The 22,762-nt window shown below is 46.3% G+C and overlaps 1 protein-coding gene across 1 annotated transcript in view; it reads left to right on the forward strand.

Annotated features, from left to right (window-relative positions):
• Positions 1-19,294, forward strand: part of Aldh1a2 (aldehyde dehydrogenase family 1, subfamily A2) — an 80,455-nt gene extending 61,161 nt beyond the window's left edge. Inside the window, exons 8-14 of the mRNA NM_009022.4 lie at positions 4,655-4,757; positions 6,429-6,613; positions 7,905-8,069; positions 8,167-8,324; positions 8,971-9,045; positions 16,657-16,745; positions 18,662-19,294. Of these exons, the coding sequence (NP_033048.2) occupies positions 4,655-4,757; positions 6,429-6,613; positions 7,905-8,069; positions 8,167-8,324; positions 8,971-9,045; positions 16,657-16,729 (759 nt within the window). The 3' untranslated portion in view covers positions 16,730-16,745; positions 18,662-19,294. The remainder of the gene's footprint in view (positions 1-4,654; positions 4,758-6,428; positions 6,614-7,904; positions 8,070-8,166; positions 8,325-8,970; positions 9,046-16,656; positions 16,746-18,661) is intronic.
• The last annotated feature ends 3,468 nt before the right edge of the window (positions 19,295-22,762 follow it).

Below are 22,762 nucleotides of genomic sequence, written 5' to 3' on the forward strand. Positions count from 1 at the left end.
TAACTCTGGCTGGTCCAGAACTAGCTATATAGACCAGACTTCATTTAAACTCAGAGTGCCTCTGCTTCTTGAGTGCTGGCTTTGAAAGTGTGGGCCATCAGAAGCCTATGAGTTCTGATCCTTAGGAACCAAACTACTCCACAGACCTACGTCCCGTTGTACTCAGCCAGGCATGTCATTCCATGTGGGATGGGAGTGGTAGGAGGGTGCTGCGGAACCTTTTCACATCACAAACGATGGTGGCCTGAAGCCAGGGTCTTATGATTTCTATTAATACCATATACAAGACTTTGTTTCCCAAACTCGGAGTTTTCTCTTTTCATCTGCACATTGCCTGTTTCTTTCAAATGGGAATGAATGGCTTTCGTACAGTTTGCCCATTATCTTGACCCTTAAGACTCCCTTATCCACCATGCACTTCCTACCTTCTGGACATGTAGGAAAGAGTATATAGAATGGAGAACCACACCCAAACTGCCCCCCCCCCCCCAAGAAGTGGTAGTCAACCTCAGGGATATTTGTCTTATGCCTTCAATCACTCTTTCTTAGACTTTCTAATCCTGTAGGTTTGGTCTGACACCTTCCCAATGAATTGCATATGTGATGCTTTAGCTTGGTTTACATGGCTTGCAGACAGATTAGCACAGGTCCTTCCTGGAGTGTGACTTTAGTCATACCACTTTCCCCTTCATTGGGGTTGCATTGATTGTTTTCCCTTTGTGGTGAGGGTAATAAGGAACACTTCCTGTTTGGGGTCACTTAACCTCTCTGTCTCCAATCCAGGGAAGTTTCATGAGTTGGCAGTATTATTTGTGGAAGAGAATTTGGTCTTTAAACTAAATATCATGGGTAGGCATCTGATGCCTAACTGTGCAATTAATGAAGACTTTTGCATCCTTGCTCTGTTTCATAGGTGAAGATCGGAGTAACCTGACTGGGTTGGTTTTAGTGAAGAACTCTGAGTGTTAAAGTACCTCTATGCTTTAATCTATTTGGATCTAGTGTCAAATTAGAACCTATTTGAGTCTAGTATTAAATTAGACTCAGCTTTTTCAAAGTACACTGCAGAGTCAGCCACACTTGTTGAACACCTTCTAGGTTTACATGGGAGTCTTTCTAGCTGCAAGTTCCTTGTTGGCGAGGGACTAAGCCAGCCTTGCCCCTGGCAGGGAGGAGAACTCTGAGAAGGTGCCGGATGCCGGAGGTCTGGGAGCAGGATTTTTAGAATTGTTATGTTCTGAGACCACTCCAGATGGAAGCGCTCCTCTCATTGCTACCAAATCCGTCTCTCTTGAGCTTTGTCTACAGACAAAGAGGGAAGGCATTATTCATCTCACATTTGCCCTGCAGTATTTATCATAAATAATCTTGGTTTCTAAGGAAAGGCTGGCACAGGAAAAAATATTCGCTGATGAACATGGACTGTATAGTAACCGTCGCCATGAAAATAATCACTGCACAGTGTACCTAATGGCAAAACCTGACACCTCACAAAACAGCCCGATGGTCCATTCGTCCCTGATGAATGTCAGGGCGTGGAGCTCAGAGAAAAGCAGTGCCATCGGGGCTGGTGCTTTCTTTACCGTCCCTGGGCATGCACTTATTCAACATCTTGCTCAGTGTAAAACCCATGGCTTCTCCTGGGTGCAGCTCCTTTCTTAGATGCAGGATCTGCTCTTTTCCCTCCCCATCAGCTTGAGGTAGAGTGGTAAGATTTGCTGGTTTGTGACACACATTGCACACGGCACTTTTTTCCCCCCGGCTTTTAGGAACTTTATTTTCCTCCCACCTTTTCCCCCTCTGCTCAGGTGTCTGCAGAGGAGCTCAGGACCATTCAATGGTGGCTCCAACCCACTCGGTGGCCTGCGCTGTGGGAGCTGCTGGCCAGCCCTCAGTGGCTCGCTGTGCACTCTAGTCTTCTGTGGGGAACTGCTGGATGGGCACAGAGTCAACTGCACACCCTCAGACCAGTCGGACACCTTAGGCTGAGCAGTCTCTTCTCCCTGAGATTCCTCCTTTGTCACAGCCTTTCAGCAGCAGCCTGCTCCTCCTTCTCAGTCTCCTCTGGGTCTCTGTAGAAGGAAAGATCAGGCATAACCTCCATGGGTACTCATGGGACATAGTACCTCCCATGCACAGTACTTTCTGGGCCAGCATGCCCCACATCAGACACACTGAGTGAGCTCCCTTTTGTTCCATGGGTTAGCACTTAATCCATATAGGACAGAGGAGAATCTGCACACACGGCATCCTTTGGTGACATAGAAAAGGGGGCAAAACAAAGGACAGAATAGAGAGGTTTGGATGAGTCCTCAAGCTTGGACCTACAGTCAACCTGTCACTAACCAGCTACATAACCTGGTAATTAATGTTCACTAGTTTCTAATTCTTAAATCTGTTGTTCTCTAGAATGATATAATACATCCTGCAGGGGGTTTGTGGGCAGCATACATGAGTTAGGACATGTAAATGTCTGCCCTAGACTCACACCATAAATGGCACATTCATGAATTCCAGTAACTGTCTTCTGTAACAATTCAGTTATTTATCTTTCATGAATTTAGATTGAAGACCCAAGCACATTGAAATTCCTCACAAGAGGAAGTAGGCACAGATAGCCAAGTCTTTAGGGACTCCTCAGAGGTGCTGGCATGGAGTCTAGAGTGGCTAGTTCATGAATTGCCCATAGATAGGTTTCTTGCTGTTCCTGGTGTCTCAGGTTCTTGTCATCATTTCTACCTTACACTGTTGTCCATCCCACCAAAGGGCGAGAGAGTGCTTTGTGTCTGTGTGGTTTCTTCTCAGAGGAGAGAGAAAACATGCTTGCTTATCTGGAAGCATGACGTTTACTAAGCCCATCTTCCTTGTTTGTGTAGAGATAGAAGAGATCTAAGCTAGAAGAACAGCAAAGGACAACCTTGGCTAGTAAAACAAAGCTGGTTCATTAATATTTGGGACCAGATTTTAGCATTTTCTACACCTTGATGAGAAACATTTTTGTGCAAATCAAGAAACTGATTCCCTTCCCTGAAAGAGATATCCCTTCTCTGAAAACAACAAATGTAACAATTCAGTTATCTATCTCCCAAGACTGTAGAATGTGCCCACATCAATTACAAAGAGTGTGGAGACCCAAGCAGGTTGAACTTCCTCATAAGCAGTCACAAATGGCCAAGTCTTCAGGGACTCCTCAGAGGTGCATCTGGGGAGACCTGCATTGGAAAGTCTGGCGGTTCTACTCTTGCAGCCACCTGGCTATGTCTGCATTAAAGTTGGAAGAACAGGCCCTCCTTGCTCCTCAGCCCTGTACATAGTTAGGATGTATGGGCACTTACAATGTGCTAAGCTGGGTTCTAAGAGTCATCTGTGTTATGTTACTGTATCTCAGCACATCTAAAATCTAACACACATTGTATTTTTATCTCCATTTACAGAGGAGGAAACCAAAGCTCAGAAAGCTGACTAAATTTCTCAAAATCCCACAGTTGAGTATAAAGGCAATGAAAACTCTAGGTAGTCGAGCTGGAAGCCTTTTCTCTCTACTATGCCTCTCCACTGCCTAAGAATTCATTATCCTGCAGCAAAGTCTCAGTAAAGAAGCTGAACCTTTCTAAAAGGTTTTTTTAACAGTAGAACTCCATACAAGTGACATTTCTCAGCACAGGACCAAACTGCTGTATAGGCTACATGACAGCTCAGCGTTTTCCATGAAGTGACCGTGCTCTCCAGTGTGATACCCGTTTTGCAGGTGGATTCTCTGAGGCCATCACTGAGGTTTAGTTTATGCACAGGGATCCATCAGGGACCTCTACCAAAGGGAAGATGACTCACAGCACAAACTTGACAGCTTAGCCACCCACACTGGGCATGGTGGGGCACGTATGGCACTGGAGAGAGGTCTCTGTGCTGGACAGGGCCTTTATACTCCTGCTGCCATCAGTGAGTGGGAGTAGGCCATCCCCAGAGAGTGTCAGCCCTGCTTAGGCAGACCCTGAGCGGTCTTCTGAAAGCACGCTCTGCCCCTGGGGCAGCATGTTCTCTCTTGAGCAGAGCCTCTAAGTGGCACATCCCTGTTTCCATTCGGCACATTCAGTCTCATCATGACTGATAGCTACTTAGTGTCAAGCGGTTGTTGTTGTTGTTTTGTTTTTTGTTTTTTGGGTTTTTTTTTGTTGTTGTTTTAACTGCCTCTTGGTCACTAGAATTCTAGATAAATAAGCACTTACAGTATCACACTAGGTATCACAGAGGCAAAGGTAATTTTGGAGATAAATAAACAGCTTTTTCTTTTGGTATGGTGGCTTTCAGGTGGGGTCACTTGGCCTTTTACCCCTAGAAGCTAGAGTTCCAAGGAAAAAGCCATAATGTGATGGTAAAATCTTTAGTGATGTGTTGCTTACCGTTTGTCTCCAACAAAACCTTCTAGCCCATATCTTTCATGATGAGAGGAAAGCTTTCTTCCCCTGCTCTTCAGCGTGGCCTTCAACTGTGCTCAGCTACCTATGCTTTGTCCTCCCAAGTTGACCATAACAGTTGGGATTCTTTTGCCTTTAGCATCAACTGACTCCCACGTCCTGTTGTTCCTGGAGCTGGCTCTGACTCTGACTACAGCAGTCCAGGGTGTGTCAGCCCTCTTTGCATTCCCTTCTTTCAGGTTGGAAAGCTTATTCAAGAAGCAGCTGGAAGAAGTAACCTGAAGAGAGTGACCCTGGAACTCGGAGGGAAGAGCCCTAATATTATTTTTGCAGATGCTGACTGTAAGTGGCCCACAGATCTCACCCATGTCCCAGGAAGCTACCCTTCACCTTCCTCTTCTGTGTGTCCGCTCTAGACAGACTATGCAGAGTGGTATCTTTGAAGTAAAGGGCATCCCAATACTCTGAGGAGAAAACCATTTAGTATGGGAGAAAGAACACCTAGCCAACCACTGAACAGTTTAGGGCCATTTCCACTTTGATGTTGTAGAAGGGGTAGAAAAGTGAAATGTTTGGTCATTAATATGTATTGGAAAGAGCAATATTCTATGACTCTGGCACCTCAAATAGTCTTTGCCTGGATTCAAGAGATCTGAAACTTCTCAACTGGGTCTAGTGGCTGGTTAGTCATCAGTCAACTACATGCTGCTTCCAGTGTGCTGGCTACATCTTCCCAAACCAATGCCAGTTCCTCTGCTTATCCATGCTAGCTCCTTCCCCTTGCTCCTGGAACTTTGGGTGGGACAAACCTTACAGAAACACAGATTGGTAACCTAGGAAACACTCCCAGAAGGATACCTCCTAGTCTGTGCTCTTATCTTGAAAACCTCTCCAGAGTGAAATTCCCAAACCCTCATTGACTCCTTTTCTGCCTCGCATGTTTCCAGCAGCACTCTTCCTCAGTTCTAACTGGGAGAGCTTAGGAGAGAGAAGGTGGACTGGCTGGACCATGTCCCACCTTGGGGTTTGCTGAGTTTGCCTTTAGCCTCCTTATGAAGATTAGAGATCTTGGGGTAGAGAGATGGCATGTGCTGCTCTTCAGTGGCCCTGAGTTCCCTTCTTAGCATCTATGTCGGGTGGCTCACAACTGTCTGTAGCTCAGGCTTCAGTGTACCTGCATGCAGACAGAAACACCCACACGTAATTAAAAAATAAATCTCAAAAAAGTCAGAGATCTTGCACTTCTTCTTCTTGAGGAGTAGGCAGTCAGCTGTCACACTAGTGATCCAGTCAGTCATCTAGCAACCAGCCCACAGATTGATCAATATTAACCAGAACTGTAAGACATCAGAAAGCAGGGGGAAAGAATTATCACACTGTTGTTGAACAATTCCATATTTAGAGGAGATGTATACCTGCAAATAATCACTGCTGTTATAGTTTAATCACCAAAATTATAAGTAAACATGCAAGATCCAGTTGACAACAAGACCTATTCTATACATTTTGGGTAGTCCACTGGCCAAATGTATAGAATATATGTTTACTTTTCCAATCACTATCCTAAGCTTAAAAGGCAACATTAAAGCTCTGATTTCTGATTTTCCTTAAGCTGGAAAGGTTTGGTAAGCCCTGACATGCATGCTAAGAGTCACTCTGGTGGCTCTGTTCATCTCTATTGCATTTCTTGATCACATGGAAGATTCAGTTATCATCCTAGGTCTTTTGTATAGTGAAATTTAAATTTTCTGTTATAAGTGATGAGGGCTGGTCCTTCTGTTTGCAGAAACAAGAAAGAGGCTCAGTGGCGTGAGGTTGTTCAGGTTCACATAGCAAGTATTGTCTGGTTCAACACCACTGGATTGTGTTCTCAGCCCAGGGCTACTCACTGGCATAGGCTGTGATGAGCAGGGCCTCACATTTGGGCCTCTGGAGTGGCGGGGAAGGTGGCTCCCTAGGCAGGCCAGGCCACAGGCAAGGCTGTGTTGAGGACACGGATGCTTCCTCTTGTAGTGGACTACGCTGTGGAGCAGGCTCACCAGGGTGTGTTCTTCAACCAAGGCCAGTGCTGCACCGCAGGGTCTCGCATCTTTGTGGAAGAATCCATCTATGAGGAATTTGTGAAAAGAAGTGTGGAAAGGGCCAAGAGGCGCATTGTGGGGAGCCCCTTTGATCCCACAACTGAGCAGGGTCCTCAGGTAAGAAATCAAAGGGACTACCCTTGTATAATGTAATCTGGGCTGGCTAGTACACTGTGTGCTAATAGGACCCAGCGAAAACAACCTCTTCCACTTTCAACAGCCTTCTTCATAGTTGAAAATGCAGGCACTGGGGTTTATATTTATATTTATATTTATAAATATATTATATAAATATAAATATATTATAATATTTATATTATTAAACATAGCCTCCAAAGAACGATGGACTCAGAATTACATAAGATATATTTTAAACTTGGAGGGAGTGATTAAGCAGGAAGATCTCTGGGCATAGCAGGGTAGATCTTAATAATGTAGCCCCACCCCGGCCTCCTAGCCACTTGTCAGATGCTCTGGTCAGGAAGGCGGACAGGTGGACATCTCCCTCTCAGACTTTTTTCCTCCCTGCCAACTGCCCACAGATCTCTCTGCTGCCTTCAGCAGTCTGTAGCATGCAGGAATGGAGAGTTGGCTGACTTCTCTTACTCTGATTGTGTTGTACCCATAGTACAGTGGAGACATCACAAATGCACCTCCCGAGTAGCCAGGAGCTGCACAATTGGAGCACATTGGGCTATCTGTAGCCATCAGGACGGGCTCCCAGACCTGTGGTTTTAATCTAGGCAGGGCCAGAATTTGCAGGGTTTTGTAGGAACCAGCTCTCATGTGAATCACTGAGCACGGGCTTTCTAGCAAAGGAAACCACGTCTCAGTCTGGGGACCTCTGGTGAGAAGATTGATGCTCTCGCTAAGAAAACCTGGGTGAATAGCGTTTCTTACATCATTCACCATAATGACTGAACGGCAACTTCAGTGTTGGCTTCTGTTTCCAACCAGGAATCTTGCCCTTAGGAAATTTAATTCACTTCTCTAAAGACAAAACAGGAATGCCTCTAAAGATAAACACAATAGTAACTTAAGGCAGGGCTACTGAGAGAGGCTGTGTGTAAGTCACTGTTTTTGTCTTTTTAATGTTAATATATGGGTTGCTTAATTGTTCACCTGGATAGGTGTGTTCTTTATAAGACTATATAAAGAAGTATAAGTATCCTTTATAGACACTGTGAGTAATCATTAAGCCAGGCCTCTAGCATTCTGATATGTTTGAAAGTCTTGACCTGGTATTTCAAGTTAGACAGTCATCAGAGTTCTTTGGATTCCTCCTCTGTAAAGTGCAACCACATAAACTTTCCACCTTTTCATTTTCATATGATCTGGCTGGACGCAGTGACCTTTGGGGAAGAAAGTCACACAAAGGGGTTCATGAGAATGTCCGTTTCCCCTGCAGATCGATAAGAAACAATACAACAAAGTCCTGGAGCTTATCCAGAGCGGTGTGGCTGAGGGCGCCAAGCTGGAGTGCGGAGGCAAAGGGCTGGGAAGGAAGGGCTTCTTCATTGAGCCCACCGTGTTCTCCAACGTCACTGATGACATGCGGATTGCCAAGGAGGAGGTGAGGGATCACGCCACACCTTTCCTGGGGTTTCCAGAGCATTTGGGGGTAATCAAGCTTTAATACTTTTCATCTTTACATATACTGTTTGTTGCAGATCTTTGGTCCTGTTCAAGAAATTTTGAGGTTTAAGACTATGGATGAAGTTATAGAAAGAGCCAATAACTCAGACTTTGGACTTGTAGCAGCTGTCTTCACTAATGACATCAACAAGGCTCTCATGGTATCCTCCGCAATGCAAGCTGGGACAGTTTGGTAAGACTTATAGCCACTGGTCATAGATGCAAGGAAGCCTGTGTTCACACTTCAGTACAGTCACTAAATACTAACCGTATTTCAAAGAGAGGAGAGGCAGTGAGTCCAGTGAGCATGGTCAGACTCTTGCAGGGCCTTTCTTGGCCATGTTACCTTATGGCAGATGGTGGTGGAAGAAGAGGTCACATGGCCAGACTGAAACCTGAGAGCAAGATTCAGGAGTGGGGCTTGTTCTTAGAGCAGTTTCCTCTTGTAGGAGCCACCCTTGCTTCTAGGGTAGCTCCCCCAGGGAGTAAGGCGCCCTCACCAGGTTCCACCTTTAACAATTCCATCTTTCTCCAGCATCACTACACTGGGGACAAAGCTGTCAACACATTAGCCCTCGAGGGACAAACAAACAACATGAAAACTGTGACAGTGGGTTACAATTCTCAGGAGCCAGGGTAACAGAGAAGGGTCCTCTGCAAAGATGGGGAAAACAGAAGGCAGCCAGACCTCAGTCTGAGAAAGTTCTCATTAACAAGGCCAGAAAAATCAAATATTATGAATTTTTCACTTTGAAAAAAAAGTTTCTCAAAGAAATACAACAGTTGGATTATTTCTATGAGGTGAGATTCATATTAACAGTACTATTTTTTTCTTTTAGGATCAATTGTTACAATGCCTTAAATGCGCAGAGCCCCTTTGGGGGGTTCAAGATGTCTGGAAATGGGAGAGAAATGTAAGTGTCAGAGATTCTGGTGTCTACATCGATGGGTTGTGTCAGCACAGAGAGTGCGGACAAAACAGTGTACATCACCTCCATACCTCCACTCACAAGCTTTGTTATGCTGTTGAGGCAGGGTCTCATTCTGCAGCTTAGAAAGACCTGGAACTTTGTAGTATCAGCTGACCTGAAACTTACAGTAATCCTCCTGCCTCTGCCGTCTGAGTGCTGAGATTAGTGGTGTGAGCTACCATACCCAGCTTAATCTAACATTTTACTGAACATAAACTCATATAAGCTGAGTATCACTTGGTACTAAAGTGAGCAAGACGCAGCTCCCTCGCGCTCACAGTGGACAGAGAATAGATCCAGGATTCATCTTGTAAGATGGAGGACAAGCTCCATGTTGTCTGGTGAGGGCAGAGAAGACCCCACCCCAGAAGCACACTATTGCAGTGTTCGGGGCTGGCACTCAGCAGCTGCCCCGCCAGGGCCCAGGTCCTGCTGCAGGAACATTTCACTGTGTTGTTACAGCTTCAGAAACCTCTGGTTGGTACTCTAAAGCATGAGGGTTTCTGAAAAGCCGGGATGGCTTGTTACATTCGTCCTCCAGAACAAGGTCGCTAGAGCTCTGAGCTCCACGCTTGTCAGACTCCCGTGACTCCAATGCCTACAAGGGGCTAACTCGTGGCTGCCATTCCTTTTGTGCCCATCCGGGTCATTTGTTTGTACCACCTGCTCATCCCTATAGATCCTCTAAAGTTGGGACTGTGGGATTAGAACATGGGTCTGGGGAGAGGGGAGTTGCTGAAGATATAAATTGAACACATCTCAAGGTCTTCCAGGGAAATTGCTTGGAAACTGAGGAGATATCAGAGTTTTGAAGGGTAAGGTGCCTAAAATATAGTTGTCTTGGCAGAGCCCAGTGGAGAAGATGAATAGAAGAGTTCTGTATTAACAGTAGCGGGTGTTACTTAAGTCACTTGGACCGCTACAACACAACCACCTTCTGGCAGTGTAAACATTAGGAATTTACTGCTCATGGTTCTGGGAACTATGTCCAAGGTCAAGGTGCTGGTAGATTTGGTGTCTGGGAAGGGCTCATTTCTCACAGATGGCACTTACCATGTCCTCATGAAGTTCAGAGGAAAGGAAGTATGCTGGAACCTATCCTAGCAGGGCTCCGATCCCATTTGTTAGGGTGGAGCCCCCATGACTTAATCAGTTCCCAATGGCCTGGCCCACTTGTTAATGCTATCACATCGTGCAGTAGGTTCCAATATACACATTTTGGGGTAACACAAATAGCTGGACCTCAGCAGCTGCCTTCAGCTAAGTAGCTGTTGTTTATCTGGCTTTGTGCTAACTTCTTTCCTCACATTATCCTATTTGATTTTTGCAGTGGTATAGATGAACTTCCCTTAACATGCTAAAGAGCTCAGGAGTAGAGTGCTCAAGACTCATCCCATCTCACAGCTAGGATGTGTCAGGTCTGACTTTCAATTCTAAGCCTCAGAGGTTTTCGATAGATAATGACTTATGACAGCCGGCCACGGAGGCCTAGGGACCGAGAACAGAGATTCTTCTGAACAGGCTTCAAAGCTAACAGAGTTGCCCTGAGATGCTGATGGCCTGTGAGAGGCTGATGGCCTGTGAGAGGCTGGTGACCTATGAGAGGCTGGTGACCTGTGAGAGGCTGATGGCCTGTAGAAACATAGCAGAAGTAAACTAGACCAGAGACTCAGTGCAGACTTCAATATAAATTGATTGGTTTTGAATGGTATCCATTGAATGAGTGGTGGCTGGGGCTCCCTCATCTGACACCCTCATTTGAAAGTCCAGCTGTGTCTCCGTTTGAAAGGAGTGGCTCTATTTTCTGAATCCTGTGGCTCACAAGAAGGAACATTACCCAGACCCCTTCCTTCCACCATTACTGAATGACTTTCTAAAAGCAAGGGGTTGACTCACAAGCTACTAAGCAGCAGTGAGCATGCACAGCAAAGCACTGGGCTGGGCCTGCGGGGACTGCAGCACATTAATTAGGGCTCTTAGACCGCTGTTGGATAAATGAAATGTACATTGCAGGGATCAGAGGGGCCCCAGGAAAGATGCTGAAGCGAAGGAGAAGCCCAGGAATGAGGGACATTGTTGTGAAAGTCTGGGCAGTGTTCACCGTGGTCTTGCACAGGGCTTTGGATTGGCCTTTTAAGGAGGGGAGAAGCTGAGCAGAGAGAGAATGTTCTTTTGAGCTTGGAGGGCAAAGCAAGGTAGTGGAGGCGGAGCATGAGCAGAAGCACACAGGTAAAGATAGGAAGCTGTCTGTGGGATGTGCAGGGACCCCATTAAACATGAAGGGGAATCCACAGGCGTCACAGACTGCAGCTGGTGTCTTCTAGCCTCTCAGCAGGGAGCTGTGTGGCTCAGCTCTGAGGCTAAGAGTAGTTTGTGAAATCATGTTGCTTAGATGCAAATCTTGGCACTTCTGCTTCCTAGCTCTGTAACTTTCAGTCTTCCTCGGTCTTGATATCCTTCTCTACAGATGAAAGATGAAAATAGTTACAGCACCTGCCTAGGAGTGGTGCATTTTGGGTATGTTAGGATTAAGTAGATAATGTGTACTAGCGGTGCCTGGAAAGCCTTCAGAGAGAGAAGCAGCCAATGGTGATCAGAGAGGGGGCTACGAGGAAGATGGCTCTTCTTAAGTTCCTTAAGGGGCATGTAACTTCTGTAGTGTAGCCATGTTCCTCCCTCCCAGCCATGGTGCCAGCTCTTCTACACTCCCGTGCACCTGGCCTTGCTCTCCACACTTGTCTTCCAGCCAGCACTGTAACCCACCTGGAACTTAGTTCTCACAGGAGCTTCTACTCTCTCTGCTGCCTAAAGCCTTCCTGCACAGAGGACCTCTTCTTGCACATGGCCCTAACTTTGCCCGGCTGAGACTGCATTCCTCTTGCTCTCTCATTTCCTGCCGCTGTGGCTTTCCTCCCCAGTCTCTCTGAAGTGTTGTTGGGACAGTCACTGGTCCCGGAACACTGTCCTCATTCAATGTTTTGCTACAGATCATTAACATGGTGAATCACCAGTATAAAATAAACTTGTAATAACTGGCCTGCGAGTAATGGGGTCCAGTCCCATGCTATCCCGTCCCTCATCAGAAGCAGGCCCTGACGGATTGGGATTTTTGGTGATATGTGAATCTGGTCTCTTCCCAGAAGAAATGTCCCTTTGCTAGGAAGTTGTTTGGGGGCACAGTTTGGCTCTGTCAAACCATATATAACAAACCATATATAACAATGGTCAAGGAAACCTAAAGAGCAGCTTCTCTCTCCATAGAGACATGGTGGTGATATGGCCCTCTCCCTGCAGTTACAAAATAATGATGGATGGTACTCTTTGATGAGACTGATTGCACTGAGTCAAGGTTTCACAACCTTTTTTCTATTTGTGACCCCTTTTGCCTCAGAAAGTTTTGAAACTTTCAGTATGTAGGTATGCTAAATAGGTATATAATCCAAATATTTTCTGATAATCAATCATAAAGAAATTTCTTATAAAATAATTATTTGGAATCTATACAATTATACTATTTGTTAAAAGATGAAACTTTGCATATTAATGAGATAGATATACATGCTTGTTTATTTTTATATAAAGAACTAAGTTTGCTGGATATTTGATGCTATAGGACAAAGAGCATCTTCAACACTTTTCAGAGCTGAGAGCACTGCCCCACAGAGATGTGGACTGCCTCCTAGCAGGAGCATGTTTAGGGCTGTCTCAGAAATTACTGGAAATTCTATCCCAATCCAAAGCCAAAATTTATTTGATAAATGTTTATCAAACTCCAATAGCAATTTTTAAAATCAAGCATTTTAACAATGTGTTCTAGTGATGTACTTAAGTTGCCAGTTACAGGCTGAGGAAGGGGAGAGGAAATATTAAAAACCTTTATTTTCTATTAAAAAAATATGTTTCTATAAGGAACCTTGTATACCCAGTATGCACGTGGTTCATAGCACAACCCCGGCCTCATGCCAGCAGTCTGAACCTCAGCTGAGTTGCTGAGTGCATGGTACCAAGTGTGTGCTATGTGTTCAGACCAAGCAGGCACACACGAAGCCACACATGGGACATGGGCAAGCAAATACTGGAATGCCCAGATATCTTATGGATCTGAGTTTGAGTTACTCTTTGGCCACTGAGGATTCAGAAACCCCTCAGTGTTGCCAACCGTTTCCTGACCCTGTTCACTGTACAAACTCCTCCTGGCCACAGTTTAAGATGCCGCAATGTAAATAAGCTCATTCTCGGTCTCCACTTGCTCCCAAAACATGTTTTCTCTGTTTTCTTGAGTGCTGGAAATAGTTTAAATAAAAGACCCTGCTCTGCCTTCCATCTAGTGTGATGGGCTCCAGAAAACCCACTTAACCTTCCCTTTGGGAAGGCTTCTTTGTTTCACAGCCCAGAATCTTCATGCCCACACCAACGTGGTGCAGAGAAGGAACCTTCCAGAAAAAAAGCTCCAAGGAAGGCTGACTGCCTAGGTTCAGTTTCTCCCTGGAGCTGCATGAGGGCTGCCCACTACAGGTTATCTGATGTGCTCTCCCCCTTGTGCCCAGGTTAGAGGTTAGAAGGGTACTCATCAGTGCTGCCTGCCCAAAAGCTTCCAGCCATTGTCTGTCCTTCTGTTCCTGCCTCATTTCAGTCTATGTGTGAAAGGCAGGGAAATATAAGCTCCAAAGTCATGCTGAACTAAAGGGATGGAGAGAGAACTATAAACAGTAACATCTTAGACAGAAAGGATTAGGACTGCAAGAGTGAGAATAGTGTTGAGCTGCTGTGCAGTCAAGCTTCACACACACACACACACACACACACACACACACACACATAGCATGCATGTGATCAGAAGTCATCTGTGGTCTGAGGGGTTGGGATTGTGAAATATGCTCATCTTAGGACCCACTCTCAGAGACTAGCTGAGTAGCTCTGGGCCAGAGCCGGGATCTTCATGTTCTAATAAGCTTCTGGAATGAGGCTGGTGCAGCTGGTGTGGGGACCTCATTCAGAAAATTGTTATACCAAGCCCAGTAGAAGCACAAGGAAATACACCCTAAACAGAAATCCAAGGATTCCTAAAATAGGCTTGCTGGGTGCCGCTAAAAATCTAACATCTCCTCTTTATCTCTGGGTGCGCCCCGTTTCTTTATCTCAGTGACTGACCTATTCTGCTGAGAAGTAGACTGGGAGCCTCTCGGGGTCTCTGTGCCCTGTGGCAGTGTGCAGCGACAACAGTGGGCACATGGGTGGAGGTGCTCAAGGAAGGACCTGGCTCTTGAGCAGTGAGGTTCTTCTTTGTTAACTATGCATCTAGAAGTGCCACAGACACTAGAATGAAAAGATTTGAGAGAAAGACCCTAGATTAATGTGGTGATGTTGCTGAAGAATCTAAACTTCAAATAGTTTAGAGTCCCTTGAACAGTCTTCTCAAAGAGTGGGCAGAATGACCAGCTCTGCCCTTCATCCTTCCCCAGACGTACAGAAACAGAAACTTTGGTGTGGGGAGGCTCAAAACTCCACAGTGTGGTCATGGTCCTTGGATTATAACTATATATGTATGAATGCTGGGGCTCAGGAACGGCCACAGGGGAGGTGACTGGGCACCAAGAGGACAGGGATAGCCTAGTGGACCCTTCATCCAGCTTTTAGAAGAGCCATTGTTTCTCTGTCCATTGACACCAGGATTCTGTTTCTGCCCCATGGTGCCCCTGTTCCACCACTCTGAGGCATCTTACCAGCCCTCTTTGATACCCTGGGCCCATGGTAGCCCTTTGACTATAGATTTGAGATACCTCCTTTGCCTCTAACCAGGCTGTGTAACTATATCCCTGCCAGAGAATGGGCAAGGACCCTCCAACTAGTAAGGCTACCCATAGTTTCACACATACAAACACGGTGGGAGCCAGTGGGCATAGTTAAATGCAGCCATATGACTGACACGTTTCTGATCTTATAGACCCTTCCCCAGTACTTCTCACAGCTCAGCGACCATAGTCTCCAAGAAAGTCTGCTTCAGGATGTGCGCAAGTGCGTGCATAAGGAAATCACTGCCACCAGGAAGCACAAAATGTCCTGATGAGGAGACACATTCCAAATTGCTAAATTGCCTTAGGACAGGAAAAAATCCAGGGAACTCTAGAGTAAGCTGGTGATAGACACCCAGGGCTTGGGTAGAGCTAGTGAGGCTATGGCTAATGAGACCCAGTTTACTCATCTCCAGCGGCCTGGACAGTGATGGTGTGCTTGCAGAGTTTGCTTTGTTGACTCTTGTGTCCCAGGCCCTTGTCAACTTGGGTGTGGTACCCAGAAGAGCTACTGGCAATGCTGTTGGAGCTGTGTGTAGGGCCATGGGAGCCCAAAAGGAAAAGGACGGGCCACTGCTCTAGGTATTATTTGTACAACCCAGCTGTAGGAACCGTGTCTTCTGTGGCCCACTGGTGCAGAAGACAGCTTTCTCACTCGCCTTTCACATACAGACACAATTCTGAGTGGTCCTCCTTCTGACAGAGACAGTGGCCACGGGGTAGAACTGACAAAGGAGCTGTAGAGCAAAAGGTCTTCTTCCACCCTCTCACCACCCCCTCTCCCTCTGTGTCCTTAATGTGCTAGGAAGTGTGGCCAGTTCACAGTTTTAGGGAGGTCGGAAAGTCAGATGAGTGAGCTCAGCTCCATAGGGACAGAAGTGCTGTGGCAGAAGTGACCCTAGGAGACCCTTCCTCTGAGCCACACTCACCTGCAAGGTACTTGGGCAACAGGTTACTTGGCTTTGCTTGCCCGGAGCCCAGCAGTGATTTCTCAGTAAATGCTTTCTGACAACCCTTGACCTGCCACCAGCCACAATCCCAAAGGGGAAGTAACTAAGGAGACTCTTAAGGTCTAATGGTCACCTCAATTATTTCTTAAATCTTCCTATCAGCTTTATGAGGCCATAGTAGGTAGTAGTTGCCAGGACCGTATTGAAGGTGGTGTCAGTGGTTTCTTTTTTCATACAGTAGGCCTTTGGCTATCCTGCCCATCCCCATTTAGGAAGTGTAAGGAGTGAGAAACTGAATTTTTCAAACTGGTAAGGATTCTAAGACTTTGCTCTGAGAGACAGAGACCAGCCCTCTAGGCAGGCTATCAGCAGAGGTTGAGGACATGAGAAGTCTGCAGAGGCTGGAGCAGGTTTCTGCAGAGTGGTCCTGAGGGACCAGCATTCCCAGAAGGTGGAACTGTTGCCCAGGTGTTGGCAGGCCTTGGGTCTGGTTATTTCACTGCCATGGTGCTCAGCTGTGAGCCATCCTGCCTTGGCTAAGCCCAGGCCTGACTCCCAGGGTACCAAGGAATCTCTTCCTTTCTGCAATGTGCTCTGAAAAAACGGGGGCCTTTAAGGAAGGGCACTTGCCCATGAGAGGGCAGCTCTCTGCTCTGAGGAGGGCTTTGCTGTTTGTCCACTAAGAGTTTGTGCACAGAGCCCCATGACCTTCTGCTCAGAACTGACAGCTTCACCCTGTCGAGGGTGCCACCACAGCTCTGGCACAATCCCCTGGGACATTAATGTCTGACTCTGCCCATTATTTGTTTCAGGGGTGAGTTTGGCTTACGGGAGTATTCAGAAGTAAAGACCGTGACGGTGAAGATCCCCCAGAAGAACTCCTAAGAGGCCGAGGCTGAAGGTGAAGGCACTGCTGACCCCCTGCTTTCTCTGTAGAGCCCAGCTCTGAGGAGTACAGAGTTGAGCCCAGCCCTTCTCTAAATGTTGACTTGATGACAGAGCAGGCAGATCACAGCATCTTTGACCCAGGCCAGCATGGCAAGGTTTAGAGACACTCTGGAAGGAGTTGCCTTCATGATACCAAATCCTGGGGACATGGCAGAAGTGGGGGAGCACTTGGCACAGCCAGTGTTGCTGTGAGGAGCGTGTGATGGAGTGAGGGAGCTTCAGCAATTGATGCCTTTGTCACAGAGAGCTTTCCTAGAGGAAAGGTTGTCTTGGCGCTGTCTTCATGTTCCTCCTTCCAGTTTCTGCCCACTCCTCACTCCTCCCTCTTCCAGGGAGACCTCAGCTGAGCTCATTTAGGGCAGATGTTTGGGCCGGGAACAATTTTCCAAGGTTTTGCAGCCAAATTACCATTTCATGTTATCCATTTCTTCAAAGCAAAACATGAAATGGTTTTAGTTAGAGCCAGGGCAGACTAAAAATGCCAGGAGCTGGTACACTGCAGATGTTCTAAGAGGTGGGGATGTAGTATAGTCCTTTTCTGACTTCCATAAATAACACAGCAAAAAGATGTGGATGAGGAAGATGGAGGTTATCTTGTGTTATTCACAGCTTCTGAGCTTGCTGCAGTTTGGTGTGTGTGTGTGTGTGTGATCAGTGGTTCTCAACCTGTGGGTCATGACCCACAATTAGTGGGGGAGGTATCAAATGACCCTTTCATATGGGTCACCTAAGGCCATTGGAAAACACAGATATTTACATTGATATTCATAAAAGTAGCAAAATTACAGTTATGAACTAGTAACAAAAATACTTTTTTGTTTGTTTATTTGTTTGTTTTTTTTCGAGACAGGGTTTCTCTGTGTAGCCCTGGCTGTCCTGGAACTCATTTTGTAGACTAGGCTGACCTCAAACTCAGAAATCCACCTGCTTCTGCCTCCCAAGTGTGGGATTAAAGGTATGCGCCACCAATGCCTGGCACAAAAATACTTTTATAGTTAGGGGCCTCTACAACTATATTAAAGAATCTGTATGAGGAACTGCATGTATTAAAGGGTCACAGCATTAGGAAGTTGACAGGTGCTGGCATAGACAGTGATGGAGGTCACAGGTTAGCACATGTAGTTTACAGCTCCTGAACTTACTGCATGGTTTAGAGTCAGAGTGTCTCTCTCTCCCTGAGTCTTCCTTCCTCCCACCCTTCCCCCCTCTCCCTCTTCCTCCTTTCCATTCCCTCCTCTCCTTCCCTCCCCTCCCTTCTTCTTCTTCTTCTTCTTCTTCTTCTTCTTCTTCTTCTTCTTCTTCTTCTTCTTCTTCTTCTTCTTCTTCTTCTTCTTCTCCTTCTCCTTCTCCTTCTCCTTCTCCTTCTCCTTCTCCTTCTCCTTCTCCTTCTCCTTCTCCTTCTCCTTCTCCTTCTCCTTCTCCTCCTTTCTCTCTCTCTCTCTCTCTCTCTCCCTCTCTCTCTCTCTCTCTGTGTGTGTGTGTGTGTGTGTGTGTGTGTGTGTGTAAAATTCTTGATTATTCTAGAATAAAGAAAGAACCACAGCCCTTGTTTTCATTTATGAGTGAGATATTTTCCAAAGTTCATCTTAGGACCAACTAAAATTGCTCAGGTAGGCTCAGGAAGCTGGTGATGCCAGAGACCTTGCAAAACTGCCTGTTTCCAAGGCTGGCTGACATGTCTTGAGAAGTGAGTGATTGCTGGAGTCAGGTCCACAGCCTCTTCTGCATCCTTGTCCCCACTGGGCCAGCAGCTGCTGGTTTAGTGCTATGGCTATCCTGGCCCACTATGCCTAGATTACCTGCCTGAAATCTGCTGTCTGTGTGTTTGGAAAGTGTGGGCCGGCCTGATGATTCCCCTCTCTGTTGCAGAGCACCGGTGTGCCAAGACTGCCACGTTTCTCCCGGCCTCCTCCGTCATACCCCGTGGTCCCCTTGTCCATTCACCACTCTTGCCTCACAACAAGTGAGCTTCAGCCTGCAGAGGGGGAGGTGTGAAGCAAGCCTGACTCTCCTTCCCTCCAACCCCACCCTCTTTCTGCCTTCCAATGAACCCCATTTGGTGTGGGCAGCACTGGCTTCCTTCCCTTCTCTCCTGAGCTGCCAAATCGAAGCCAGTCTCTAACCTGGGTGAATACCGTTTATTTAAAAATGCCAAACATAGCCTAGATATAGAATATGGTCATGTATCTATCGCCTTCTCTATTTAATAGTTTTCTGCTTTCTAACCAAACCAGTTTTTAGTTTTCTATTTATAACCTGCCTGTCCACGATGTTTTTAAGCAAGCTCTCCATACTGTTACTGACAGAGCCCTGACAGTGGCTTTGAGTCCTTCCAGCAGGCTCTCTGTTCCTCCTACAGTGCACCCATGTGAACACACGATTAACCAGCTAGCTCCCTTCAACCCACAGTATAGAATGTGAAAATGAAGATTTATGACTTTTAATTTACTTCAAAAAGAAACCTCGTGCTAGCAATAAAGCATTTATATTGTGTACACCTTGGGACTGTTTGTGTTTGTGAGTCTGTCCCACTGAGCCCTTTTTTTTTTTTTTTTTTTTGTCTTTTCTTCTTAACTGGGAGTTGTGGTGGGGGAGGGGGTGTTCTTCTGTGACTGAGCAGACGTCTGAGAGGGTATAGAATACATTAAGGTTAAACAAACAAACTTGTGCTCTGACACTACTTAAAACGTGTGTGTTTACAGTTTTCTGTGGCACATAAACCACAGGCAGATGTGAAGCCTGAGGTTTCAGGAAGAAACCTCAAAGGAATCTGTTAGGTGGACTCGCAAGCCCTGAGCCACCATCAGGTGCCTGCTGCTGGGCATTTCCCAGTAGCTTCGCTCACTCACTCACTCACTCACCAGAGGGGAGAAACTCAAAGGTGAGGAACTGATGAGATATGTCTGCAGCTGTACGTGGGACTGCACCATTGTCTAGAGCTTCCAGACACTCTCTGCTCTCAGTGTCTAGCCTTTACTTATTGAATTTTTTTCTCAGTGTTAAAAGTCAAATTTATTACAATAGCAAGTGTCATGATTCAAAATGCCAGTTAAATGATCAAGTATCTAAATAGTTTTTCTAATGTAAATACTAGAAATGACAACGCTAACAATTCTATTTGTACACAAAATATTAAAAACATAATGTCATGCACAAGGCCAAAATGTAACATTGCACACTGTCCTCTGTCCGTTCACCTGCTGGTCCCAGCGTTACACCAGCCTTGGCCTGGATGCTGATTCCTTGGACCACAAGCCTCAAGGGAGAGTGCTCTGAACACTCATTAACGAGCAGCATCAACGCTTAAACACCGCTGATGGCATCCTGATTAGGTGTTTGTAATTCTCACTTCCTTCTCCCAGTAGGCTCCAGATAAAAAAGATGAGCTAGAAAAACTGTTTATAAGAACCAAAATGATGTGGATCCCTGTGTTTCCTGTGGAGGTGACATCAAGTTCAACATCAAGGATGAAAAGTGCACCAGCATGTAACTTCAGTGACTCCCTCCCCTCTGCTCACTCTTGCCTCATACCCTTCAGGAGACCCACCACCAAGAGCAAACCAAATGCTGCATGGGGGATGGGAGGCACCATAGCGGGACAGGGAAGCCCAGGCTCTTGAAGGAACATTTCCAAGAATTGCCTAATCTGCCCTCCACTTAAAGCAGGGACCATTTCCAGCCCAGTTTCCGTTCCTACACCCCAGAGGAGCTTTTTTGGTTATTTTGTAACTTATTCTGAGCCATCAGCCACTGCCTTTTAGATGATGTTAGGCCTTATCTGTTCCTTCCTAAGAACAGGTCCCCCAAATTTGAGAAACAACACAGTATTATAGACTTGAACATGTTAGAAACATCTAAAGTCTCAACTCATTCACAAGAGGGGGCAGGTGATTTTTTTTTCCTGCAAATGAGCATGCAATACCCAGAGAGGGCAAGTGGCTGTGCCACAGAGAAGACAGGGAAGCTATGATGCTTATTCCTCTACAACAAACCTTTGCACGCGTCAATATGCATGTGCCAAGTGGGCAATCTCATCAAAGGTACCCAGTCTGGTGGGAGCTTCTGATCCTGCATCCCCAGTAGCCCCCCCAGCAGATGCTGATGCATAAAAGGCATGAAATTTTTATGTCTGTTGTTGTTGTTGTTATGTGTATGCATGCATGTGTGGTGTGGGGGCAGGAATGCACACGCCAGATTACAGGTGGAGGTCTGAGGACCACTTGCTGGAGTTGGTTTTTCCCTTCCCCATAGGCCTGTGGGATCAAAGTCAGGTCATCAGACTTAAATGACAAGCACTTTTGCCCACTGAGCTGGAATCAGCCTCCAAGTGGAGTTTTCGGGGAACAGGATCACACTTAGGATCTACACACCCCTCCCTCCCAATTCTTGGAATCTCTGTCTAGGTTCTAGTTAAGAGAGACTAAAGGTAAACCAATGAATCTGCCCAAAGCAAACCTGACTGTGGCCAGAGATGTTCTGCTGTGATTTGCTATAGTCCTTCACAGGAACCGTGGTGTTTACAGAATGGAGCCCCTTGGTTGAGGGTCAGATGTAAGGCAAGGCTTCTATGAATCAGATTCACATTGAGTTGATGAAGCAAAAAAAGGGCCTAGGGTAGTGAGTCCTTTATAACACCATTACTCTGGGGTATGGGGTGGGGGGCAAGTGTGTGTGTGTGTGTGTGTGTGTGTGTGTGTGTGTGTTGTACTGAATGGATGAGGTTAGTGTAAGAATAGTTTTAATGGAAGCAAAAACCTACAGCAACAGAGGTGAGACCAAACTTGGCAAGACTAATAGATGGGTTGACCAGGCACACCCAGCATAATGGCAACAGGCCCATCCAGAGGATCTGGAAGAGGGTTTCTTATAGACTGACAGCAGCAGAAGTCAGAGAAAGAGACAGTCTGACACAAGACTAATGTGGGTCATGAGGATGGAGAGGATGGGAAGAAAGAAGCTACCAGCACTTGAATGAATCTGAAACAAGATGATTATTGCTGTTTCAGAGTCACATCAAAAGGGAGAGAGATGGACACTGCCCCAGAAACTGAAACAGATAAAAATTGTGGGGTGAGATCTTGACTCAGGCTTTGGACATGGACATGGCGGTTGGTTCAGAGACAAACAGATAGAACTTAACGAGCAGGGATTGGAGAGAAGGGACTGGAATTTGCTTGGGTGACTCTATAGCTTAAATTTGGGAGACTGACACCAGGTTATACACAGCATGAATACAATGGCCAAGGAGGAAGCACTTGGTGCAATAGCCAGAGGCTGCGGCCAGGAAAGCAGCATGTGAGGAAAGCCTTCTCACCCCACTCTGTGCTCTGTGATTCTTCCTCAGATGGTCACCATGTCAGACACTGACAAGGGTGATGGACAGGCAGGGAAGCTGGTTGTACCCGTTGTCTTGCAGATCTTATGACATAAAGTAACTTGGCCAACAGAGGCTTTACCATCTCATGAGCCCCTTCCCAAGGTGGTACAGCTTTCCTAACTTCAACCTGGCAACTTTGCCCATAGCAGTAGCTGAGTGCCACTGTGGCAGAGTGGGTGGAGCAGCACTGTGTCAGAGGGGGTTAGAGGCAGATAAGAAGGAACTAGAAAGATGGATCAGTGAAGTGCCTGTCTCATAAGCATGAGGCCCTGCGCTCTCTGGTGTTGTGGCATGGGCCATGTGTGGAAACAGTACCAGAAGTTGCTGCTGTAAGTGTCCAGCAAGAAGGAACTGGAGCAAATTAAGCATCAGTTAGACACATCTGTCTGGAATCATAGAAGGTGTCTTCCTCGGGCCCCAGAAATCTTGCCTTTGGCTGCAGGTGTGGTAGGGCCTGGAGAACTGTCCAGCCAGGAGTGCTGGAGTTGATCTGCTCCAAACACTGAATCTGAGGCCACAAGTGCATCTCTAAACACAGACCAAGGAGACCATGCTGAAAAGAAAGTAAGCCATCTGGTATAACCAATGGATCT

Source organism: Mus musculus, chromosome 9 (genome assembly GCF_000001635.26).
Source record: "Mus musculus strain C57BL/6J chromosome 9, GRCm38.p6 C57BL/6J".
NCBI lineage: Eukaryota > Metazoa > Chordata > Mammalia > Rodentia > Muridae > Mus > Mus musculus.